Source organism: Aythya ferina (genome assembly GCF_964211825.1).
Source record: "Aythya ferina genome assembly, chromosome: 3".
NCBI lineage: Eukaryota > Metazoa > Chordata > Aves > Anseriformes > Anatidae > Aythya > Aythya ferina.
The window spans coordinates 59,664,997-59,686,429 of record NC_140298.1 but is presented as its reverse complement, the minus strand read 5'-3'; the positions used below and the strand labels follow the sequence as shown (position 1 = coordinate 59,686,429).

General features: G+C 36.4%; 1 protein-coding gene across 9 annotated transcripts in view; it reads right to left on the bottom strand.

Moving 5' to 3' along the window:
* The window catches only part of DOP1A (DOP1 leucine zipper like protein A), a 61,747-nt gene that overhangs the window by 33,875 nt on the left and 6,439 nt on the right, over nt 1-21,433 (bottom strand). For 5 of the 9 annotated variants that reach the window (XR_014691205.1, XM_084513827.1, XM_084513832.1 and 2 more), the window contains exons 2-14: nt 17,794-17,985; nt 16,378-16,559; nt 14,019-14,189; nt 12,257-12,446; nt 11,608-11,706; nt 10,449-10,548; nt 7,948-8,057; nt 5,983-6,091; nt 4,237-4,357; nt 3,399-3,518; nt 1,636-1,750; nt 1,174-1,203; nt 557-790 (exon numbers count right to left, since the gene is read on the bottom strand). Coding sequence is in view for 8 of the 9 variants with exons in the window: in XM_084513827.1 (XP_084369953.1) it covers nt 557-790; nt 1,174-1,203; nt 1,636-1,750; nt 3,399-3,518; nt 4,237-4,357; nt 5,983-6,091; nt 7,948-8,057; nt 10,449-10,548; nt 11,608-11,706; nt 12,257-12,446; nt 14,019-14,189; nt 16,378-16,559; nt 17,794-17,931 (1,719 nt within the window). In the remaining variant the exon portion in view is untranslated. The remainder of the gene's footprint in view (nt 1-556; nt 791-1,173; nt 1,204-1,635; nt 1,751-3,398; nt 3,519-4,236; nt 4,358-5,982; nt 6,092-7,947; nt 8,058-10,448; nt 10,549-11,607; nt 11,707-12,256; nt 12,447-14,018; nt 14,190-16,377; nt 16,560-17,793; nt 17,986-21,433) is intronic. The other 4 variants (XM_084513830.1, XM_084513834.1, XM_084513831.1 and 1 more) reach the window with 2 other exon arrangements.

The window sequence follows — 21,433 nt, the reverse complement described above, 5'->3', positions numbered from 1 at the left end:
CTCTAGTTTCTTCAGCTGGATCCATCAGAGATCAAAGATTTCAGGGCATGTCACTTAAAATAATTTCCACTGCCATGGTTGCCCGGAACACGTTAGACAAATCGTTAAAAGAAATACCTGCTGGCTTGTTTGTAACTTCTATTTCTTTAATAAATAATTCCAAGAACCTGACAGTAAAACAATTGATAGATATTCATCTGATGGATGTAAACTTGGTGATAGACGAATTAACACATTCCTCACACATAACCAAGGTGAAGAATTCTTCTGAGTTCAGTTATTCTACAAGATCAGACTTCTGAAGTGCATTAAAATATCAAACAGGAGTTTTAGTTTTCTAATTTTCTGATTCTGAGATGATTTCTATACATATACTATTAAGTATAGATAAAAACCCTTAAGAATCAACACCTTTTGCTGTATGTTAAGCTAAATCCAATGAAGGGCTGTAAGTAGTCCAACACTGACTTAGAAAGCCCACTTTTCATTAAAGGAAAGTGACACACACACACAAAAGTATCATTTTTCCAAGACACTGCACAATCCAATCAGTTACCTTTTTATTTTCCCATTCTTTGATGGAGCTACTGTGTCCACTAGGAAGCTGCAAGGTACCATCTGCACCTGCAGACAGCAGCGGAGGTTGGACCTTACTAAGAATCTTTGAGCAGAGTCTCAGAGAATCAGTAAGCTCAGACAAGTGCAAAGTCTGAAGGTGGCTTGTCAATGCAGAAATCATTCTGAGCAACAGCTGAGGCAAGTGTTCTGTCTGTATTTCAATGTAAGTCTCCTAGAAGAGAAATACAACAGCTCATGAGTTGTAACAAATCCCACCCTAATAGTTATTTGCTATAACAGTGGTACCTGTAATTTGCTTAACTGTGTTCTACACATATGGAAAATGAATATCTTAAAACTGAGACTAAGAACTATATCCTTCCCAAAATTTACAAAATGAACTTTACATTTGGGTAACCAACAAATATAAATATTTAACTTCTTTCAGAAATTTACATCTTGCTCACTACGTGCAAGTTACAAAATACAGTAATAAGGCTAAAAATAATATTATTATTTTAATATTCTTAACATATAAATTAAAGAATGGAAAATAATGACAAAAAAAAATCATTAGTAAGTATAAGTAAATGGAAAACGGGCTGATTGCCATACCTGACACAGCACTCTCATACTTCTAGTAGGCTTTGAAATAAGAAAGCAGAGAATTGAGGAAAGACAGGTAGAAAAAACAGTTCCAACAGTCTTTGCTACATTAAGCAATGCCAACAGAAAGATCCATCTTATCACAACATTTAAAAGAGCTTTAAAAGAAAGTTGCACATTTAAACTAGCATATGAAACTACAAAAGACTATGCTCATAATTAATACAGTGCAGTTTTAGAGAAAAGAAGTAGAGGACAAACAAAGAAGTTTCAGATGTAAGCATCATTAGAAGTTTGCAAATATCCAACCATCCCAGCAAAAATCATACACTGAAACCAAAATTTCTTTTAAAGTTACCCACCAATTTATGACAATATCTTTTTGGTAAGAAAATTTAATAAAGTAAGATATTTCTGTAGACTATAAAGAGACAGTACGCCAGGATTAGCAAGAAGTAAAACAGTTCTTACCAAAGACACTATATCCAACAAAAAATCTACTAACAAGCAGAAATTTGTCAGGGGTAACTCAGATTGCTCATTACCACCTCCAGGCCCAGTTTGAAGTCTGGCATGTAATGTCCTCCTGCAAAATTCAAATAGGGTTTCATGACATCTTTTCCCCACCCCACTACATTGACCACATTCCTTTATATTAATAAAAAGCTGTACACACAAGGGAGAATTCCTACAAACAAATAAGGAGTCTCTCCTATTTCTGTTAAGTACCACACTTGCCCTACTGTGGCTTCTTCTGAAAACATGCAACCAGCCTTTCACTGTAAAAAAGTCTTTGTTCATAAAGTAACAAAATTCAGGCTAAAGAAAATCGCATTTGTGACTCCACCATGTACTGCAGTATTTTCTGGTATGAGCACAGGCACCAATGATAGAATTAAAGGAACAGGGCTACTGGAAGCAGTCATTTTGAAGAGATCTATACCCGAGGCATTAAATATTTAAGATAACCAAAAACAAAATAAAAAGCCCACGAAGCTTTAAAGCTGTGCAAGATAAAAACAAGATAGGCTCTTCTAGACTTCAGCTTCAACTGCCAGCACTGTTTTATTATCAACAAGAATTCAAAATCTGATGAGCGCTATTGCTGAATAAAGTTAGACAGAACACAAACACACTGAAACATGTTGCAATCTGAAGATATTATAAACAAAGGAATTTGTTTCTCCAACTCATTCATGGGGGTGGTGGTAAGGGCAGAGTCACATTCTCAGTTAATTATGCTCATCTTTTCTCTTGGTTTTGGAAGAGCACCTGAACATATATCCTCAGGACTGAAAAAGTGATTTATTTGAAATAGGAGCATCACAGAAAACAAGTCTAAAACATTAAGTAATTATCAAAAAATTAAATAGCAACAACGCAAACAGCTTTATGTCAGTGACATATGTTTAAATCAAGTACTCAACCCACACCTCTATCAGGTAACCATCTCTCCTTAAAACATACAATTTTCTTCTTAAACTAGTAGCCTGGGCACACTGCTGGCTCACGTTCAGCTGGCTGTTGACCAGCACCCCCAGGTCTTTTCCTGCTGGGCAGCTTTGCAGCCACTCTTCCCCAGGCCTGTACCCTGCATGGGGTTGTTACAAGCCAAGTGTAGGACCCAGCACTCGGCCTTGCTGAATGTCGTGCGATTGGGCTTGGCGCATCTACCCAGCCTATCCAGATCCCTCTGCAGAGCCCTTCTAACCTCAAGGCAGATCAAAGTACAGCCAAACTCAGTACCATCTGCAAAGTTACTGAGAGTGCACTTAACCCCCTCATCCCACTCACCGATAAAAACGTTAAACTAGCCCGAAGACTGAGCCCTGTGGAGTGCTAATGATGATCTGCCACCAACTGGACTGAACTCAATTTACTGTGACTCTGAGCGTGGCCATCCAGCCAGCTCTTCACCCAGCAAACTGCACGCCTGTCCAAGCCACGGGCAGCCAGCTTCTCCAGGAGAATACTGTGGGAAACTGTGTCAAATGCTTTACTAAAACCCAGGTAAACAACATCCACAGCCTTTTGCTCAGCTATTAAGCAGGTCATCTTATGGGAGAAAAGAAAGGAAAGGAATTTCCGGAAGGAAATCAGGTTAGTCAGACTTACCCTAATAAGATCATCTAAGTTGTAACTTCTTTTGCCTTTTTTAAAGGCAAAGAAAAAAAAAAAAAAAAAACAAACAGAACACACACACAAACAGAAAAATACAGAGCATTACAACCTACCTACAACATTCTTCAAACCAACGAGCAATATAATCCCACATGTAGTAAGGCTCAAAGGAGTTAAATAGGAGATTGGCAGTTTTAATCAATTCTGCTGTTTTCTTGTTTTCTCTCAGTTTGCTAAAGGAAAAAACAAACATTTTAAATTTTTAGACTTCATTTCTAAGTTATGTACTACACCAAGTTTACCCGTTGCCAGTCACCACTGACAAAACACCTTCCCCCCATCCCTATGGTTGTTGCTCTAGGGCTAGGTATAGGGCAGTGTAGGGCAGGCTCTATGGACTAGTGTCTCTATATGGCTCACAGGTTTCCTGTCTGTTTTCTCATGATCATTCCTACAGTTGTTTGGTTGTTTCCTCCCTACTTTGAACTTTTCTCCTCTGTATTTTAAGGTATTCAGCACAAATCTTAAAATACTTTTAACACTTATATCTTCAGTTTTTTCTACAAGAAATCTCATCAGCCCACACTTTTTTTGGGGGGGGGAAGGGCATGGAAGTGGGAAAAACACAGATGTAAAGAATGGCACAACTAATCTACACCATCAAAACACTGAACTTCAGCTGTATCAAACAAGCAATTGTGTCATGGACAAAAAATAACAACTGCATTCTAAATGTTAAAAAAAAAAAAAAAAACACAAAAAAAACTAGAGCCCTGCAGACCTTTGCAGTGAACACAGAAGTTGCAATTAATATCAACAGAACCTACATCAGGAAGAAAACAAGGTCACAGCCTCAAAGGCTTCACAGCTATGGCCTAGATACAGCATGCTTTCAGCAGCAGGAAGATGCATTTCTTTTCAAATGTAAAATACATTATACACACTGTCTACCTGCTTAGCTGTGTGTGATCTTTGTTGAAAGAAGGCTCTGCCTGAAGCTCCAGTTCTGCTTTGCACTGTGTATATAATGTTCTGAACACTTCAATCAATACATCCTCCAGGATGGCAGGGCCTAAAGAGAAATACCAGCAATGACAGCATTATATGTTACAACAGCACAACAGTCCACCCTTGAAATTAAACAAATCATTAGCTAGCTTTGGTCACTGAAGCCATAAGTCATTTTGTTCAATTTTGTAAATTACCTCAATTTCGGATTTTTTTTTCATTCCAGAAACATACAGGCAATTACAGTCACTAAGAGTATTCTAAAGCACAAGGGGAATTCTTGGTCCATACACGTACAATGGTGGCTTGATACAAATATGTCTAAGTTGAAAAGCTAGGCAAGCACATTAGCCTGGACCATGCTCAAGCATCTTTACCCTATCTTTAAGGTATTATTAAATGTGACTATGTGGATTCTCAATCAAAGGTAGTTTTTAAACAACCATTTTGGAATACCTACCCAGAAACTAGTTTATACTATTATCGTACAGAAAATATACTCAAATGTTTAAATGCGAGTAATAAGAGATAAAATATTTTGAGTATCTTCCTTTTAAATGTAGGTAGGTTTTCTTTATTTTCAGATGTAAGCTACAGGATATTTTTTGAAATAGTGCCTCCTTCAGATTTGAGCTAAATCCTGATTTTTAAGATGGAAAAATAAAATAAACAACCAACTTTGAGATTAGTTCCCAAAGTGATCCTGCTGGAAATATCCCTTGTTTTCTCATGCTGTCTCCTAGTCTTACTGAATTACCTTCATTATGGTCATTACCTACATTATGATCACCAAGCCGAAATCCTATTAGCTTCTTCTGTCTCACTTTGCTGAAAGAATCCTCATAGCTTTGCTTATTTTGAGAAAACTTCATGTGCACACATTGCCTCTGAAAACATTACTGACCCCCCAAAAATTACTAATTACCAGGAAGACAGCAAATTCTTATCAGATATTTTGTTGTTTGAAGTCTGTCTTAACCACTTCCTTTTCAAGTTATATTCTTACAATTGCTGCATTGTTATGCCTTTATTATTCTGCCCCCAAACATTTGGACAGAAGTTTCCATAACTATCAGTGACCTCCCAAACTCTTACTGGAGAAAAAAGGCTCAATTGTTGTCAATGCTTTGCCTTATCCACTTTTGTCTCAGTCCCCTGCACTTAAACTGATGAAAAACTGCATCTTAACACTCCAAACAGCAGAAAGGAAAATGAAAACAAAATATTACAAAATAAAAAAACCTTGCTTCCTAATTGATAATTCTTCTGAAATAAAATAATTGTTTTGTTGCTAACACCTCTGAACTCTATGAGCATATTAGCAGAATGAGATTATTCCCAAAAGCAACACCTGAGAATTTGAAACTGTAAATTCACTGTTCAATTAAAGAAATGAGAAAGATCCTATTAGCATTTCTTTCAACATGCAGTCATTTCTGCCTATGACTTCAATTTCTTATTTCATGTGGTGAAAATAGAAGAAATTGCATTTGGATGAAGGTAAATCTAACAACGACATAAAATTATTAGCTTGGAAAAATCTAGAAATCCAGTAACCTGACAGTACTAGCACTGTCATTAAAAAAGAAAGCTTTTTTTGATTTGACCAACAAAAGAAAAAAAAAAAAAAACAGTTAAGCAAACCATGTGAGACAAAATAAAGACTAGAAGTAGTAATATGACAATTACCTAGTTCAGGCTTATCCAGCAAACTGATAAGAATTCGAAAAGGCTTTAAGTCTTGCATTAATGTGCTTTCTTCTCCATGTCCATTAACTTGTAATATTCCAACCATGGCCTACAAAGAACAAGAGCATAACAGGAAAAAGAAAAAGAACACCAGAAAACAGCTTTTGAAAGAAAGATACAATAAAGGCTGCATATAAAGAGAAAACTCTCAGTAGTGGAAACCATTATCTCAATGCAGCTCATTTTCTCCAAGCTTAACTATTCTTCCAGCTTTGCCTGTAAGACCAAATTCTGATCCACAGAAATATTAATAGGTATATACTAAAATTCAAAAAGAAATAGAGAATGCCCAGTAACATACTGTAAGTAGATACCAATCTTGAGAATAAAAAAGACGACATAAAAAGTAATGAAGAAATTGTTCGAGAAGGCAAGGCATGTAGAATTTAAGGACTGAATAAATAATAATCAGTCCATCTAGCATATACTAGGCCCATCTACATGACAGACCACTTTTACATCTGCTACAAATCAGGAGGTATCAGCCAGTATCCTGAAAGGAAAGTCTTTGGTACTTTAACATATCTTTAGAAGGTCAGAACTCTCAATAACTTGTCTCAGTGAGTACAATTCATTGAGAGACTACAAGAGAAGAAGGCAGACAGAACAATATATATATTTACATCTTCTAGACCAAACCATTGCTTTTAATGCCCTGTAAGTATTCTATGACAAAAACCAAATGGATCATCCCCATTGTCAAAAATAGCCACTCTCCATTCTAGTGTTACAGTAGTTGTATGCTTAAAAATAAATAAATTAGAAATAAACGGACTGCTTCAACTTTACACTGCCATTAGTTTTTTCAGACAGAAAAACTTTAGTGACCTTAAGACACACAGATGGGCAGATTTAAAAGGCCAACTAGAACAAGTGCCTGAAGGGTGGTAAAAGATCACTACATTTTGTATAGATGGTATGGGTGAAACTGCATCTCATCCAAACCTCTCCTCAAGGTTTAGATATTCATCATCTGCCCTGGGAAGCAGAAGAGGCAAGAAAAGGGTAAAGAGGACCAGCAAGTTCCTTGTTTTACGGGAATTCAGTTCTCTTCCTCATCACTAAATCAGCAGTTCTCATTAACTTCAGATAAAACTGAGAAGTGCTAGCTCTCTGCTGGATATCAGCTTCAAGTAGCAGTAAGCTAAATATTCTTGTCAGCTACTTATGTTGGAAACCCCACTCTAATTCCCACACACAGTACTGCAATTTTACTGAATATCAGAAAAATCCTGACCTTATCAATTTGCCTTAATGAGAAAATATCTTCCTGATTTCAAGATCAGACACAGCATTTTGAAAGACATCTGTATACCTTAATTACTAGGAGAGAAGGAGCACAGTTCTTGAGACAAGGTGATCCCAGCACACTTAGCTAGGCTTGAAGGGTCAAACAGTATGACAGCCAACTTGCTTGACTATTCCTGACTGCCAGTGGACAGTGGAAAAGATGTTCCCCTTGCCTAGGGGGGATGAAGATCCTTCTTACACAGGCCTTCTGAGTAATGACTTTCTGCTCACAATTTTCCGATTCCCAAACTAAAGGAATCTTCTGTAACTACATTAGTAGAAAAGAACTCCCCAATTCTATTCTGTTACAGAAAAGGCTTCAGTGTGCTGGGCTTATAATCAAGTGTCTTCCATGTATGCTGCATTCATGGAATAATAGGACAAGCAGAAATCTAACATATGTCCTGATCATATTGTTATTGTGGAGAAACACATTGCCTCATATCTTCACTACATTTTTCATTGAGAGGGTTTTAGAAGAGTTGGACATAATACCACAGTAAGACAGAAATTACATGGTCACATTGAAATGTCAAGTCTCAAGACAGAGACAGCAACTTCTGTCAGTATCTATTTATGAAGATACATGCCACAATAAAATACTGTATTAGTTACCTGGACTAACATCTCCTTAGAGAAGGTATTGAAATAGTAAGTGGCATGCTCCTCAGGATTGCTGTGCCTTGTACTTCGGGGTCCTATAAGGGCACCATTGTTATCAAAACCTCCAAGCAAACAAAAGAGAAGGCAAATAAATATTTGTCTCTTAATAGAATATTTTATCAACTTCTTTAAATTACAAATTAACACATTAGCACTGGTAACTTACCAAGATGATGTCCAAGTAATGTTGGCAAGAGAAAGATGATTTTAAAGAGAGTTTAATACAAGAAACTAAGTGATACTTCCATGCAAGCAGTTTGCACACAAATCACAAAGTTTAACTTTATTCAACACTCCTAATCAAATTCCTTCTCACAAAAAAGAAACAAGTGTTCAATACCACAGCATAAACTTTATCGTTCTGAGAAGACACTCTAGGACTATGTCCCATAAGAATATGTCAATATTAATACTATGAAGACACACAATTGATTTGACAAAAGAAGAAAAAAAAGAAGGAAAGTCTGAGAATTCTGCTCAGCAGCAACCTAAAACAACCACTGTTATCAATGGTTAAGCTAACCAGAATTCAAAGAGATGGAATGTCATTTTTATGCCTAGAAAATGTTAGTAAGACCACTCCCAGCTATAAAACAATAGGAAGGAATAGGTAACACCAGAATCAAATAATCCGTGCAGAACATCAGACTTCAGGGAGTCTTCAAACATAACTGACTCCCCTACACATACAGTACGTGCTAGCAGTAGGATACCACAGTAATATAAAAGCAGCATAGTGTAAAAAGAAAAAGCCAAAATGCCAATAAGTCTCTCTGAAAATATATTTAATGGAGGCAGTAACTATTCACAGAACAGCACCAAGAATAGGAATTATGAAACTATTTTCTGAGGTTCCAGTATCTTTCAGTGGGAACCTCACTCGTGCAATGGCTGTAGGAGCTTCCACAACCAAGAAAAAAGTGATTTTAGAAGCATGAAATATCTTTTTCCAATGACAGCAGAAGACATATCTAATCCCCCCAAACTTAGTTAAATTGGAAAATGTAGGCACGCAGCGTGACAGTGCATTTCACTGTCTTTCTTTAAGAGATGAATAATTTGCAAGTCAGGATCCTGCAAAATGATTAAAGCATGAAATGATTTTTGCTGAAGTTGATATATTTAATCTTCTAATGGATGACATCCATCTGGAAAGAAGTTGTGTGAATTTAATATGCAGTACTAAAAACAAAGAATCCATGTAGTTTTGCAGGAAAAAAAAACACACAGCAAAACTAAAGAAGCCCTCATTTTTTCATGTTAATCCTTTAAATCCCTGCAGCTTCTACAACAACAAAACCAATTCCCTCATGAAAAAGTGTTGCTTACTCCATCCCTCCTTTAGTACCTTCAGTTCTATCCCCAGTGTCCCCTGGCTATTTATTTTCCTCATTCACCCACGAGCTACCTGACTCTGATGTCTTACCTATCTGCTGGGAAAGATACTACAGCTGCTGGGAAGGGTTCTGGTTAGCCTGAGTAGTATATTTGTATTTGCTGGTGAGACAGGAAGCTTAACAAAAAAGGTAAGAGCAGAGCATAAGTGTCTTCCCTCCAGAAAAGGAAAACATTTCCTTCCATTCAGTCTCTGGTTTCTATGACACACTTAGGAACTCCCACGTCTAAGATCCTGAATTCTCTCTCAAAGTGGGCTGAAAGTGGTTTTCAGGAGTAACAGACCAGCTACATGTGACCACAGATTTCATTTTCTCAAAAGAAAAAGGCTGAATAAGAGTATTTTTAATTTATTTAGAAAATGTTTTAATTTTCTAAATATTCTCTAAGTAGTTACTAAAGTCTTCTAAATAGCTGCTCTTCTCTCTCATCCTTTTCTGATTACAAACTGATTTCATACGGAAGAGCAAGCCTGTATTAATAAATGATAATCTATCATTTGGTAGTAGTAAGTGTCTGTCTTCTCAGTAATCCATTTTTACCCCCAAATGGGATTGAAATGTTTTATGCCTGTGGAAGACATGAAAAATAATTGGTGATTTGTTAATTCAAGCATGCAAATATTTAATGAAGCTTAAAGTTAAGGTTTGCATGCTCAAGCCTCTACCAATATAGTATCAACACATTTTAACATTCCATTTTATTTTCATCCCTTCTGTCCTATTATCCTTCAACTGTCACAGTCTACAATGCCTGTTCTCTGGATTTCCTTTGTAAGGTTTTAGGGAGATAAAACTTGCCTTTCATTCTCTATGCATGCCTGAATGCAGCCCATAACTGCTGCTATAGCAAAACATACAGATAATTTATGTAACAATTAGGAGTTTCAGCATGACATTTTTCATTTATGCCCAGAGAGACAGATTGCTTTTCTTCCTCGTGACACAAATTATGCATTTCATTTTTCCACGCAACTTTCTCTGAAGTATAGCAAAACACTGCCAATGGATGTACAATCTTTATTGCATTATCAGTCAAAAATCAAAGTGCAAACCTACCCAGAAGCCATGCATAAAGCCTTCGATTAAGCGACATATCCCTGCGCAGCACTACATGAAGGGCTGCTGACAAAATTCTGATCATGTCTGGACGCGTTGCCTGAAGTTAGAAACAAGACAATTTAACTATAAAAAGTAACATTCCTTCTATGGTAGCAGCTTAGTGCACATTAAAACATCGTTAATTTCATGTTTATATATGAATTCAGAGTAGTACAACATAATCTTACTTTCAGGAAACCAAAAAAAATTATTAGACAAACACTCTGTAGTATATATAAATATGTATACACTTCATAAATAGCAAAAATACTTCATTAGCAACTCATTTTTCTTACACGGTACTTTAATTTTCCTTATTAGACAAAACCCTTGAAAGAAAACTCAACCAAAACCCAGTTAAAAAAAAATCAGAGGAAAGAATTTTAAATAAATTCCATCTGTTACTGTTTTGAAGGTTTGTATAAGTCTTAAAATTAAAAAAAAAAATGTGTATTGATAATTTCGTCAGCCTACCACCTAAAAAGGGACTCACAAAATATTCTTATGCTAACTGATAAGCGTGAAAAAAAAACACCACTCGCACATGACAAAACACAGTTCTTTATACAGGAAAGTACAGGTTTTCTATAATTTCTAACAGACTGAGAATTTTGTGTATATACATTAAAAAAAAAAAAAACACTGAAGAAATAAAAAAAATAGACCTTACAGTTTCTAGGCCTTATCTCCCGTTACTCCAGCTCCACTGGGCTGACCCAAAACCAATAATTATTTTTTAATTCTTTCATGTTCTGAAGCACTTATGCTAAAAGATTAGCTTTCACTGCTTTTGAATGCTAAGAATTGGACACTTGCACATAAACAGATGATTTGCTTTCAAATCAAATTAGAGCAAATTAAAAGCTTCTGCAGAGACTAGACACAATATTATATACTGGGGTTTGGGTATGCATAAGTGGAATTTAACACATCAAGTTAGAAAGAACAAAGGTAGAGATCATGGCATGAGAATAGCCAAACTTACAAGACGAACTCTTATAGATGACTCTTCAAACTCGGAGAAAAATCACTAATAAACACTGCATAAATACTGCTACTGATAAGAAACACTACCTTCAGGAGTTTTCCCATTAGTATCTTTTATATTAATACCTACCTGGCTCATATGGAATGGAAAACAAAAAAGGATAAGGTCCAATGTGCTCCTTTGTACTAAGACACTGGTATCTTGCACTGATGTGCTTACTGCTTCCACCTGAAGTAACAGCAGGACCAAAAAAATAAATTATTTGCTCCCTTTTTTTAAATAGGTAGATATAACTGAACTCTCAAAAAGTAAGAGCAGTTGCTTATAAATATGGTGAAATGTATGAAATAAAGTTACTTTAGAATTTTGAATAATTAAACAGAACAGGAAGACACAGTTATTTTACCACTGAAGAAACATAACCAACAGGTTCCCTGAACTACATAAGTATAAGTATCAAGCTTTTGCTTTCTTTAAATAACAATACATTAAATGTAAGAACATTAAAAAAAAAATTACAATTAACCATTTCTAACTGAAGTAATTGAATGGAGATAAAGTTCTACACCAAACCTAAGCAGGTCTGAAACACTAACTCAGCTTTGCAACACTTTCATCATACTCAAAAAAATAGGTTTAACTGGAGGTGTAACAAATTAATGTCCATTTTGTATTTTCAAAGGCTACATTCAAAGATACAGAAGATATCTATACCCCCCTGGAAGCAGCTTATATAGTAAGTCTAACACCAGTTTTACTGCTGTCAGTAAAACATTACCATTAATTCAATGTCACTGCCAATTATATAGAGTTGATCTTCCATTGAAAGCTTCCTGTTGAGGTGGGAGAGGACGTAAGTGATTCCAGGCAGGCGAACTGCAGGGCTTGTGAGCAGACTACCCCAGAGAGCACTATAGAACGCTGACTGGTCCACAGCTGAGGCAACCTTCTCCAACAGCGTGTTTGTTCTGCAGAATAAAACCAAGTCAGCTGAATTAGGTCATGCAGCACAGTCCTTGCCCTCACCACTAATTCTAATAAATTAATAATCAAGCCTTACGGGAAGATCAACATTTTATTTTGAGTGGCTAAGAGAAGCCCTGGTCCTGAACCTCTTAATGCAGCCTGAACAGAGTGATCCAGCTAGCAAGCCTCGGCCAGCCTGGCTTACAGAGCACTTCTGCGTGCCCACAGCTTCACCTTACATACTTTGTATGTTCAATGGGCCAAATAACTTTTTCATCTGCTACTTGAAGCCAACTGTTGGCTGAGACACAGAGAGAGCAGGAAAGCATAGCTACTGAAGAAAAGAATGAAGGAAACAGCTTTTGCCCACTGATGCCTTGCACCAGGCACTTCTGGCAATAACAAGGCATAACAATTGTTTGAGCAAGAGCTATCGCTTTCACTGCCCTCACTTCTCCCCAGTCATGGGCATCACCTCCACACAGTATGGCAGGCCCTGAAAGGCAAACTGAGCAGCCCTTGGAGAGCGATGGAAACTGCACAGTGAAGAAATAGCCCTTGCCCACTGTAGTTGGTGTGCCAACTATGCTGTATCTGCCTATGCAGAAATGGAAAGAGGTATGGTTAAATTGCTCTTCATGTACAAGTTGTGAAATTCTAGCTTCTGAAGTTCTAAGCCACATTCTACAGAAATATCAAGAATATGAAAACACATGATCAATTCCAAAACCTCAAAGCTGTGGAGTATAACTTCATCCATTATTATATTAAGATTCTACACCAATGCCCCAGCTCCTGCGATCAAGATAACCAGCAAGCCTAAGCCCCAGTCAGTGTAAGAAGAGATATTACCTCCCAGACCACTCTGCTAGAAACATAGTAATCCATACAGACTGGTGGATCATTGCTGCCTGTCTCTCACGCAGGTGATTTAATTGTAACTTAGATATAGTAACAAACAAATCTTAATGATGGAAGCTTGGTCTGTGCATCTTAAATCTAGTTCAAATATGTCTTTTAGCCTGACTAATATGGCAAAAGTAACTTCAGTGACAACCCATGAAAAGAAACAAGCAGTATGTTCACAGAACCCTAGAACGACTGAGGCTGGAAGGGCTCTCTGAGGGTCATCTGGCTCAGCCCCCCTGCTCAAGCAGTGCTCAAGCAGGCTGCCCAAGACCACATGCAGGTGGCTTTTGAAGGTGTCCAAGGAGGGAGACTCCACCACATCTCTGGGCAACCTGTACCAGTACTCCACAATCTGCACAATAAAGAAGTGCTTCCTGATTGAAGTGGTTCCTGATGTTTCCGGTTCCTAACATGCCATAACTGAATTATAATTCTAAGTTTACTTCATGTTAATTCCCTTTCAATATCAGGAACAACTAACAGTTAATTTACCATAATTACTGTTTGTCATCTTCCACCATAATGTTGTTCAGTTACAACTAATATGACTGAATTAAATGAGTACCATGTATCTTTAAAAAAAAAAATCCAAAAATAAGTATGTAATAAAAGGTTGCAGGAAAAAATAATTCATCATATTGCTTTATTAGCATATGTATCCTTACCTTTCATAGTATTCTGACCCCTCCTCTAAACCAGGCAGAATCCCAGTTAACAGTCCTTGCAGACCTGGTTTCAACGTTTTCCCCAACGGGAGGTAATAAATCTCATACAGACTCAATAATGTTGGCTTGACAGACATAGCGGCATTGGCAAGGAGTGGAAATAGCCCAGAACTGTGGAAAAATAAAATTTACCTCTTTTAGGAAGCTTCTCACGTGAGACAGTTTCATTTATATCATAAAACTTTTGCAGATATGCCCAATGTAGTTCTAAATGTCAGGCTTGTAATCTCAGAATTTAGCACTGATGCAGACCACCGTGCTGCACAACTGCCTCCCAGATTGACAGATTAATATCATGAGCTTTAACAGTAAAGCACCGAAGGCCCAGAAATGAACATGCCTTTCACTAATGACACAAATATCAAACTAGAAGCAAGTATGCAAGATAAAATGCTAATTTTGTCAAGCTACATCACAATGGAAAAAACATTTTAAAATACATTGTCTTTCCATTTCTTTCCACTTATTAAGAACAAACAAAAATAGATGGGAACCATTGAGGTAGTTTATAAAAACACTTTTTATAATAAAAGAAAAACAATGACCTTTTACATCACCAAATAATCTGAAGATACATTTTAAGGCTTTTGTACTGCTAGGTAGCAACAAAGTCTACTTCAAAATTCAGCCTGAAATAGATTCTCAACCTAAAAATAAACTCACTGTTTACACTGAAATATTTAAAGGATTGAAATAAAAACATATTTTTGAGTTTACCATGAAAATGTAGGTTCATGAAAGTTAAAAATGTGATCAGCTAAATAAAGGAGATTATCCTACATATTAAGATCATTTCTGCTGTTGCTATTAAATGTATGTAACAAATTATGACAAGTAACAGCAATAATCAGTGGTGTGTGAACACAACCATAGTTTTCAAAATCAGCGAGGACTCAAGATAGAATGCTCCTAACAAATGGAGGAAAATAATGAACAGGAAAAAAAAAGTTTGAGACTTAAAAGTTTGGGTCTTAAAAAAACCTACAGATCCATTATTAAAAATCATTCTGAATATAAAGTTTACAGATGTTACAGAGTTTACAAATAACAGAATTGTTTGTAAAAGTTATTTTTGCCTTTATCTACAAGAATCACTGTCTTGCCATTGTCAATGGGTTTGTTTTTCTGCAGAAAATGCCTTTTGTTCTATAACTAGCACACTACCCACAGTCTTTCTTTGTAAGGCTACTAATCGTTCTTCAAGATTTGATGCTCAGACACATTCTGCTTACATGAAAAATACTGGAATCTTTGATAATGCCATAATCAGATTGTCTTCATCTCCTCCCAAGCATCAGCAACAATGGCTCTTAGTTACATTACACAAGGTAGCATTTTTCACTATCCTCGAATTTATTGTTAACAAGATGCTACAGCTACTGAATTACCACGCAGCCAAAAAATTGTGAGCTATGAGTTCACAAAATCTTTAAAAAAAACATAAAACCAGAAAACAGATCTCTCCATACACAAAAGTAACTATATATAGATGTATTGCCAATGCAAGACAGAATAACTGAAGTTAAGGTACACAATTTATTTCCAAGCGTTAATATACATTTTTGCTATGTAATCAGAATTCAATTTTAAATCTGTGATTTCTCAACTTGACGGAATTTTAATCTCTAGGGATAGCTAAAGATTAAAAACTGTGTGTATACACATATGCACACATCCTTCTATTCCTTGCATAATAAACAGCTCAACGTCTTGCCCTCCCTCACCCACCCAAGAACCTGTTGGAGGTTTAGGAATCAGTATATTTTCACTATACTTCATTTTCAAGGTTATCCTTTGCTTTCATTACAGTCAATTCTAGAGATTGACAGCAAGATATGTTTTGCGCCTCCCCATCATTCTAAAAAAAAAAAAAAATCCAAAACAAACACAATCACAATCTTTCTGTTCTGTTGCCCTGACTGCTTGGAAGAAACAGTTTCTTTAAGATAAGCTACAAATCACAGAGAAATGTAAATACATTGAAATAAACGTTAACATTTCAATTACTTCAATTTATGTACATGCATGCACAAAACTTTGTTTCCATAAAGAAATAATGAATTCCAGATTTCCTAGCACTAGCAAGTTTGTTCCTAAGAAAAAAATTAGGTAACCTGCGTATCTTTTGGTATACATGTACAGTACTCAGAAGAACAGTATTACACAAGCATCAGTAACATGAGCAAAAGAAGCTGGGTGATTCTTGCCATGTAACAAAGCAGTACTATTAATATAAGCTGCAGGAAGCCAAAAACATCTCAACCGTGCATTCAGAATACAGTTGTTTAAACTATTGTACCTGTATAGGAAAAGATCTTTGGCCAAGCGCTTGGGCCCAATGATTTTGAAGATGATCTCATACGTTTCAAGTGCCTTCCGATGAACCCCGCCCGGCAGAGCTGGATGAAGGCATTGTGCTAAGCGCTTCCCTATAGTCAGCTTTTTTGGAACTACCTGGTACTTTGCATTGTTCTGTAGCACCTGACAAACAAATCAACACATTAAGTAAAACAGAACAAAGCAAGTAAGTTAAACATCATACACACATTTTACAACTGAGTTCCCAAACACAGTCAGTCAAGACACACACCTGGTTTTACAACACAACTAACAAACCTTTTAACACATACTTTGGAACTTTTTATTTGCAATGCCTTTCCACTTGTACACCTGCTACAGCTGGAAATGCCAAGGCAGAACTTCACTTGCTGCAGGTTCCTCACTCACAGTTTGTTCACTTTGTTTTACTAGTCCTTTTATGCTACAATCACGCTTCAGTAGTTCAGGACAAAAATTACTGTCTCCACTTGTTGAAATGCATTGCCAGTAGCTCAAAGATGACTAGTAAAGTTCTCCCAAACAACTCACCACCCAAAGTTTAAAAAACTGCCATGAGTGGGGCAACACACTGAAGTTTGCCACTGTCTGAAACTGTATAAACACTTCAAGACTAGAACGCTTATTTCTATTTGTCTTTATGTTTTTCTTCCACTATATCATAGCTCTCACATGCTGTAAGAACTGCTATGATTTTTTAGAAAAGTTCACACAAAGAAACTATCCCACTGGCATTGCCAACACTACTATCCCTTCTTGATTTTCCACAAGGTTTAAAGGACAAAATGTAAATGCCTTCTGTGCGAAATTTTGCAGAGCTTCACACTGGTAAAATGTGTGTGTGTAAAGGGAACTTTATGACCCTGACTGGAGATCCCAAACTCAGAGTAATCAGAACAAGATCTTACATGACCTGTAAACATTTGTGAACTGCTATTAAAGATCACTGATATTACACATTTAATGTATTAACTGTTAGCATGAATCAGAATACCTTTCTCTGGCCGATGAATTATTTGATCCCCATTCTATAACTCATACTTTACATAAAAATACTTATATTTATGCTGGCTTCTACTTCTCACACTATTTTAATAAAATTAAGTGAGATTAAAAGTAAATGTCATCAATAAAAAAACGTGTTTATTTCTACTACGTGGACAACTTTCCTTCTTACTTAAAATTAGATAGCATTCTACTGTAAGCCTTAGAAAGGCAGTTGTTTGATTTTATTGCTCCCTGCACATACTCAACATATGGTTCAAGCTTTAATTATTTCCAAGCATATTAGACTGATGGAACCTTACCCTTTTACATCATCATACTAACACTCTTTGTCAGTTCCCAAATCTTTTCCAAAGGCACCTGACAGGCATACCTTGTTCAGCTTTCCCAGCGCAGATATTAAATCTGCCCATTCACTGGAATATTCGAAGTTCTTCAGCGCTTTGTCAACTGCTGCTACATAGTTTCTGTACTTGGAATCAGTCAGTAGTTCCAGCTCCTCCGTGTTCATCCTCCCACGGTGTCCCCACTAGAGACTAGCTTGTAATTCATGTACAACCATTACCTGTTCAAAATACATAAACAGAAACAGACGCTATTGCTTCCAGAGACATATTACTAAAATGATTTCATTGAAAAAGCAAGACATTTTCCTTATGAGAGGCATTTCAGAAATACCAAACTAAAATCTGAGTATTTACAGCAAATCCTACACAAAGGCTAACATATTGCACACAGATATTTGACACATAACCAAGAGAGTGCATTTATAATCAAGACCTCTTAAAAAAAAAAGACAAAACAAAACAAAAAAACACCAAGCACTTGGAAAATTAATGCCTTGCCCCTGCCCAAAAAGCTGTTTATTGTCCTTCTGAAAACAAGAGATGCCAGTCTTTCAGAATCACTTCCAGATAGAGGATGAGAACGAAGGACACACACAATAGTCACACATTATTGAGAAGTACTTTAATTCCTCAACACTTGCTTTTACAAGACCTGGTATTTTAACTCAGCAATACAACTATTTTGTGTTTGTTTTGTTTAAATCATTATCAGCCACACATACAGAAAGTATAACATCAGTGGTGTTCTGTAATCAGAGGCTTTCACAATTTGCTCTCTATATTCTCATCCCACAGGAGTTTACACCAAGTAATGAAAATATTCTAGTCTGAGAAACAACACCTCATACATATAGGGCATAAACTATTTATTTCATGAAATTCAACCCCTTTTTATTTTTTTTTTCCACCCACAAATATACATATTTATTATGTATACCCCCCACTACCACCCTTTCAATGCTACTCCGGCCCCAAGCACCTTCAAACCTTAATGGGAAATTCTATTGTAGCATGTCTGTGGGAAGAGGCTTTTATGTCCCTTTTAATTGGAGCCTTCTGGGAATTCTCTCTGATACTCAGCTTTTGAAAAGATTTCACTCTCAACAAATGCAGCTCTCCTGTCTTTATTAAAGGAAAGTGGGAAGAAAATGGTGTGTAATCGCAGGCTGAAGCATGGTAGACAAAAAAGAAAAGGAGAAACCTCTAACAACAAACCGTGAAACAGGTATAACAATAAAGAAACTGTACTCGCTAGGCTGCCTACCAGGCACGATAAATAGAAATCATGCTGAAAACAGCAGCTTCAGTGAGACCTTCCACCATGACTGGAAAACATGCCTCATTGGCCCCTATTCCCAGTGAGCAGCAATATAACAAAATAGTGGAATGCCTGAAATGAAAGGCGTCTATGAAAGGTTACAGCAGAAACACTAACAGAAATAAAAAGTGACATTCTGATTTCTGGTGTACTACTGTTGATGGAGATAATAAAACATTTATAATTAAATTCTAAGGAAAAAATGTATGGTTTGGGACAAGTCAAAAAGACTAGAAATTCAATGTGTATTGTTTCACGTCATAAACACACTTCCAAGTTCTTAGAACTACCCCAGACCATATCAGCTACATTGGTACTGTTTTACCTCTTCAGCACTCCAACAGGTAACACAAAGACAGCCAGACTCCAACATCTCCAAACTGAGACAGCAGTAAGTCTCGCTTGAAATTTCATGACCTTAATCTGGCTGAGTTTATCAAAGTGCCCTGGCAGATTTTTGCTTCTTCCTTTTTGCTCCTCTAGTTAGCAGGAGCTTCTGATGATTAATAGATATGAACACATCTTTAACCCTCCTGAGGTGTTTTGTTTTGTTTTAATGTTTTTCTCATATGTAAAAGAAGTGTTCCTTCAGTCGGAGGCAGTACACCACTGGTGTGGTGGAGAGGGAGCTTTGAGAAGCCTCTCAGCCCGCAGCCTTCCACCCAAGTCGTGTGCAAGGTACCAGACAAGTCTCTCTCTTCTGCCCTCATCACATTGATTTTTTCTCTTCCAGAACAACTGAAGTTCCATATCATTTCTTTATCCTTATTGCAATCTTACTCCTCGTACTGCTCATGTCTCAGCATGACAAGGGAAATTGCAAAAAAGAACAAGAAAATAAGTAGAGACTTACAGACAAAAGGAAGAAGACCTCGTATAGCAGGAGTGAATAAAAAGGTCTATAGCTACTGACCTTTTGCACTTCTGATTCTGATGGCAGGCTAATAATGACAGATTGTCTCCAAGGTAGAACAGAAATGGAAAGTATTACTTAGAAATATATTCTGAGTGCCAAACCAATAGTTGTCATGATACCTCACCGGCATAAAGGACCTAGGCCCTGTTTTTCACTTAGAAGCTTATACCATATGGCTTCATTTTATAATAGCCGTATTTTCTTTGGATTAAGGCCAGAGAGAGATGGCTTTTGCTTTGAAAAGGCTACAGAATACCAGCAGATATCTCAAAGAGGCTGTTGCACAACTGCCAGTGTCTGATCTCCAAACATAAGATAAAATATTAACACTAAAGAAGAAAAAAGGAGCAACACACAAAAGCAACACAATTCTCATTTTTTCAGGCGCAAAGAATGGAGGAAGTACTTGACACATCAAATAATGCTTTTTGAGTCAAGAAAGCATCAGCATCCTTTCCTATTCAGTGAAAGCATAAATGCAGCCACTTGCGGCTGTGTGGGAAACTGGGCTCTGTATTCCCGAAGTATCTGAAAAATCTGAGAGCCAAGAGTTTGGACTGATTAGAGATTATCAAAGGTTAGACAGAAACAGCAGGAACACAGGCTTAAAAAGGACAGTCTTCTTGTACCTATTAACTGATAAGGATACTCTCTTCCTATTTTAAAACAAACAAAAACAGCTACCTGAACAACCTAGATTTATTTTTAGACACCAGCCTTTTGCCAACCAGTTGATAATAACAAAGTTACTCTAGTCTTTTAATTGATATTTGCATTTATCCACATGTTGTCAGTGAATTTAACCATTATGAAGTTTTATGGAGAGGAGAAAAAAATACATTTTCTTAATACTCTACGGTTATCCCCTCATTTTTCTTTCTTAAAAAAAAAAAAAAAAATGTTTTATGAAGTTTGAAGTTTTAGTAAAGAATTAATTTCTTGCATATTTTTTCCATAATGAAGAGCCTCTATTTCAAACTATCCAAACCATATCAGTGGCTATAATAAGTCAGGGAGCAGAGGAGACAATATTTATTTAATACTACAAAATATAAGTAAATATGTATTATTATGATAAGCTTGGCACCATTTTTATTCTAAGATCATTAAAACTACAGGAACACCTATCTTTATTAGCCCTAATACATAAAAATACGGTTGTCCTACCAGGTTTCCTTTTTGTTTAGTCTGAAGATATTCCAAAATATAGTTGTTGATATTTTCTTGTTCCTATCATATATTCTTACCATTATTTTTCTCTTCATTTACAGTGAAAAATCAGATTTAGCAACTTTTAATTATATGGCACTGATATCTCAAAACAAAGTCAAAATTTAGTAACGTTTATCTCCTTGTAAATATCACACTCAGTCTTATTCTTTCAGGGTGTGCTATTTTGAAAAGTCAGATAAATAATAAAATTTGGCAGATT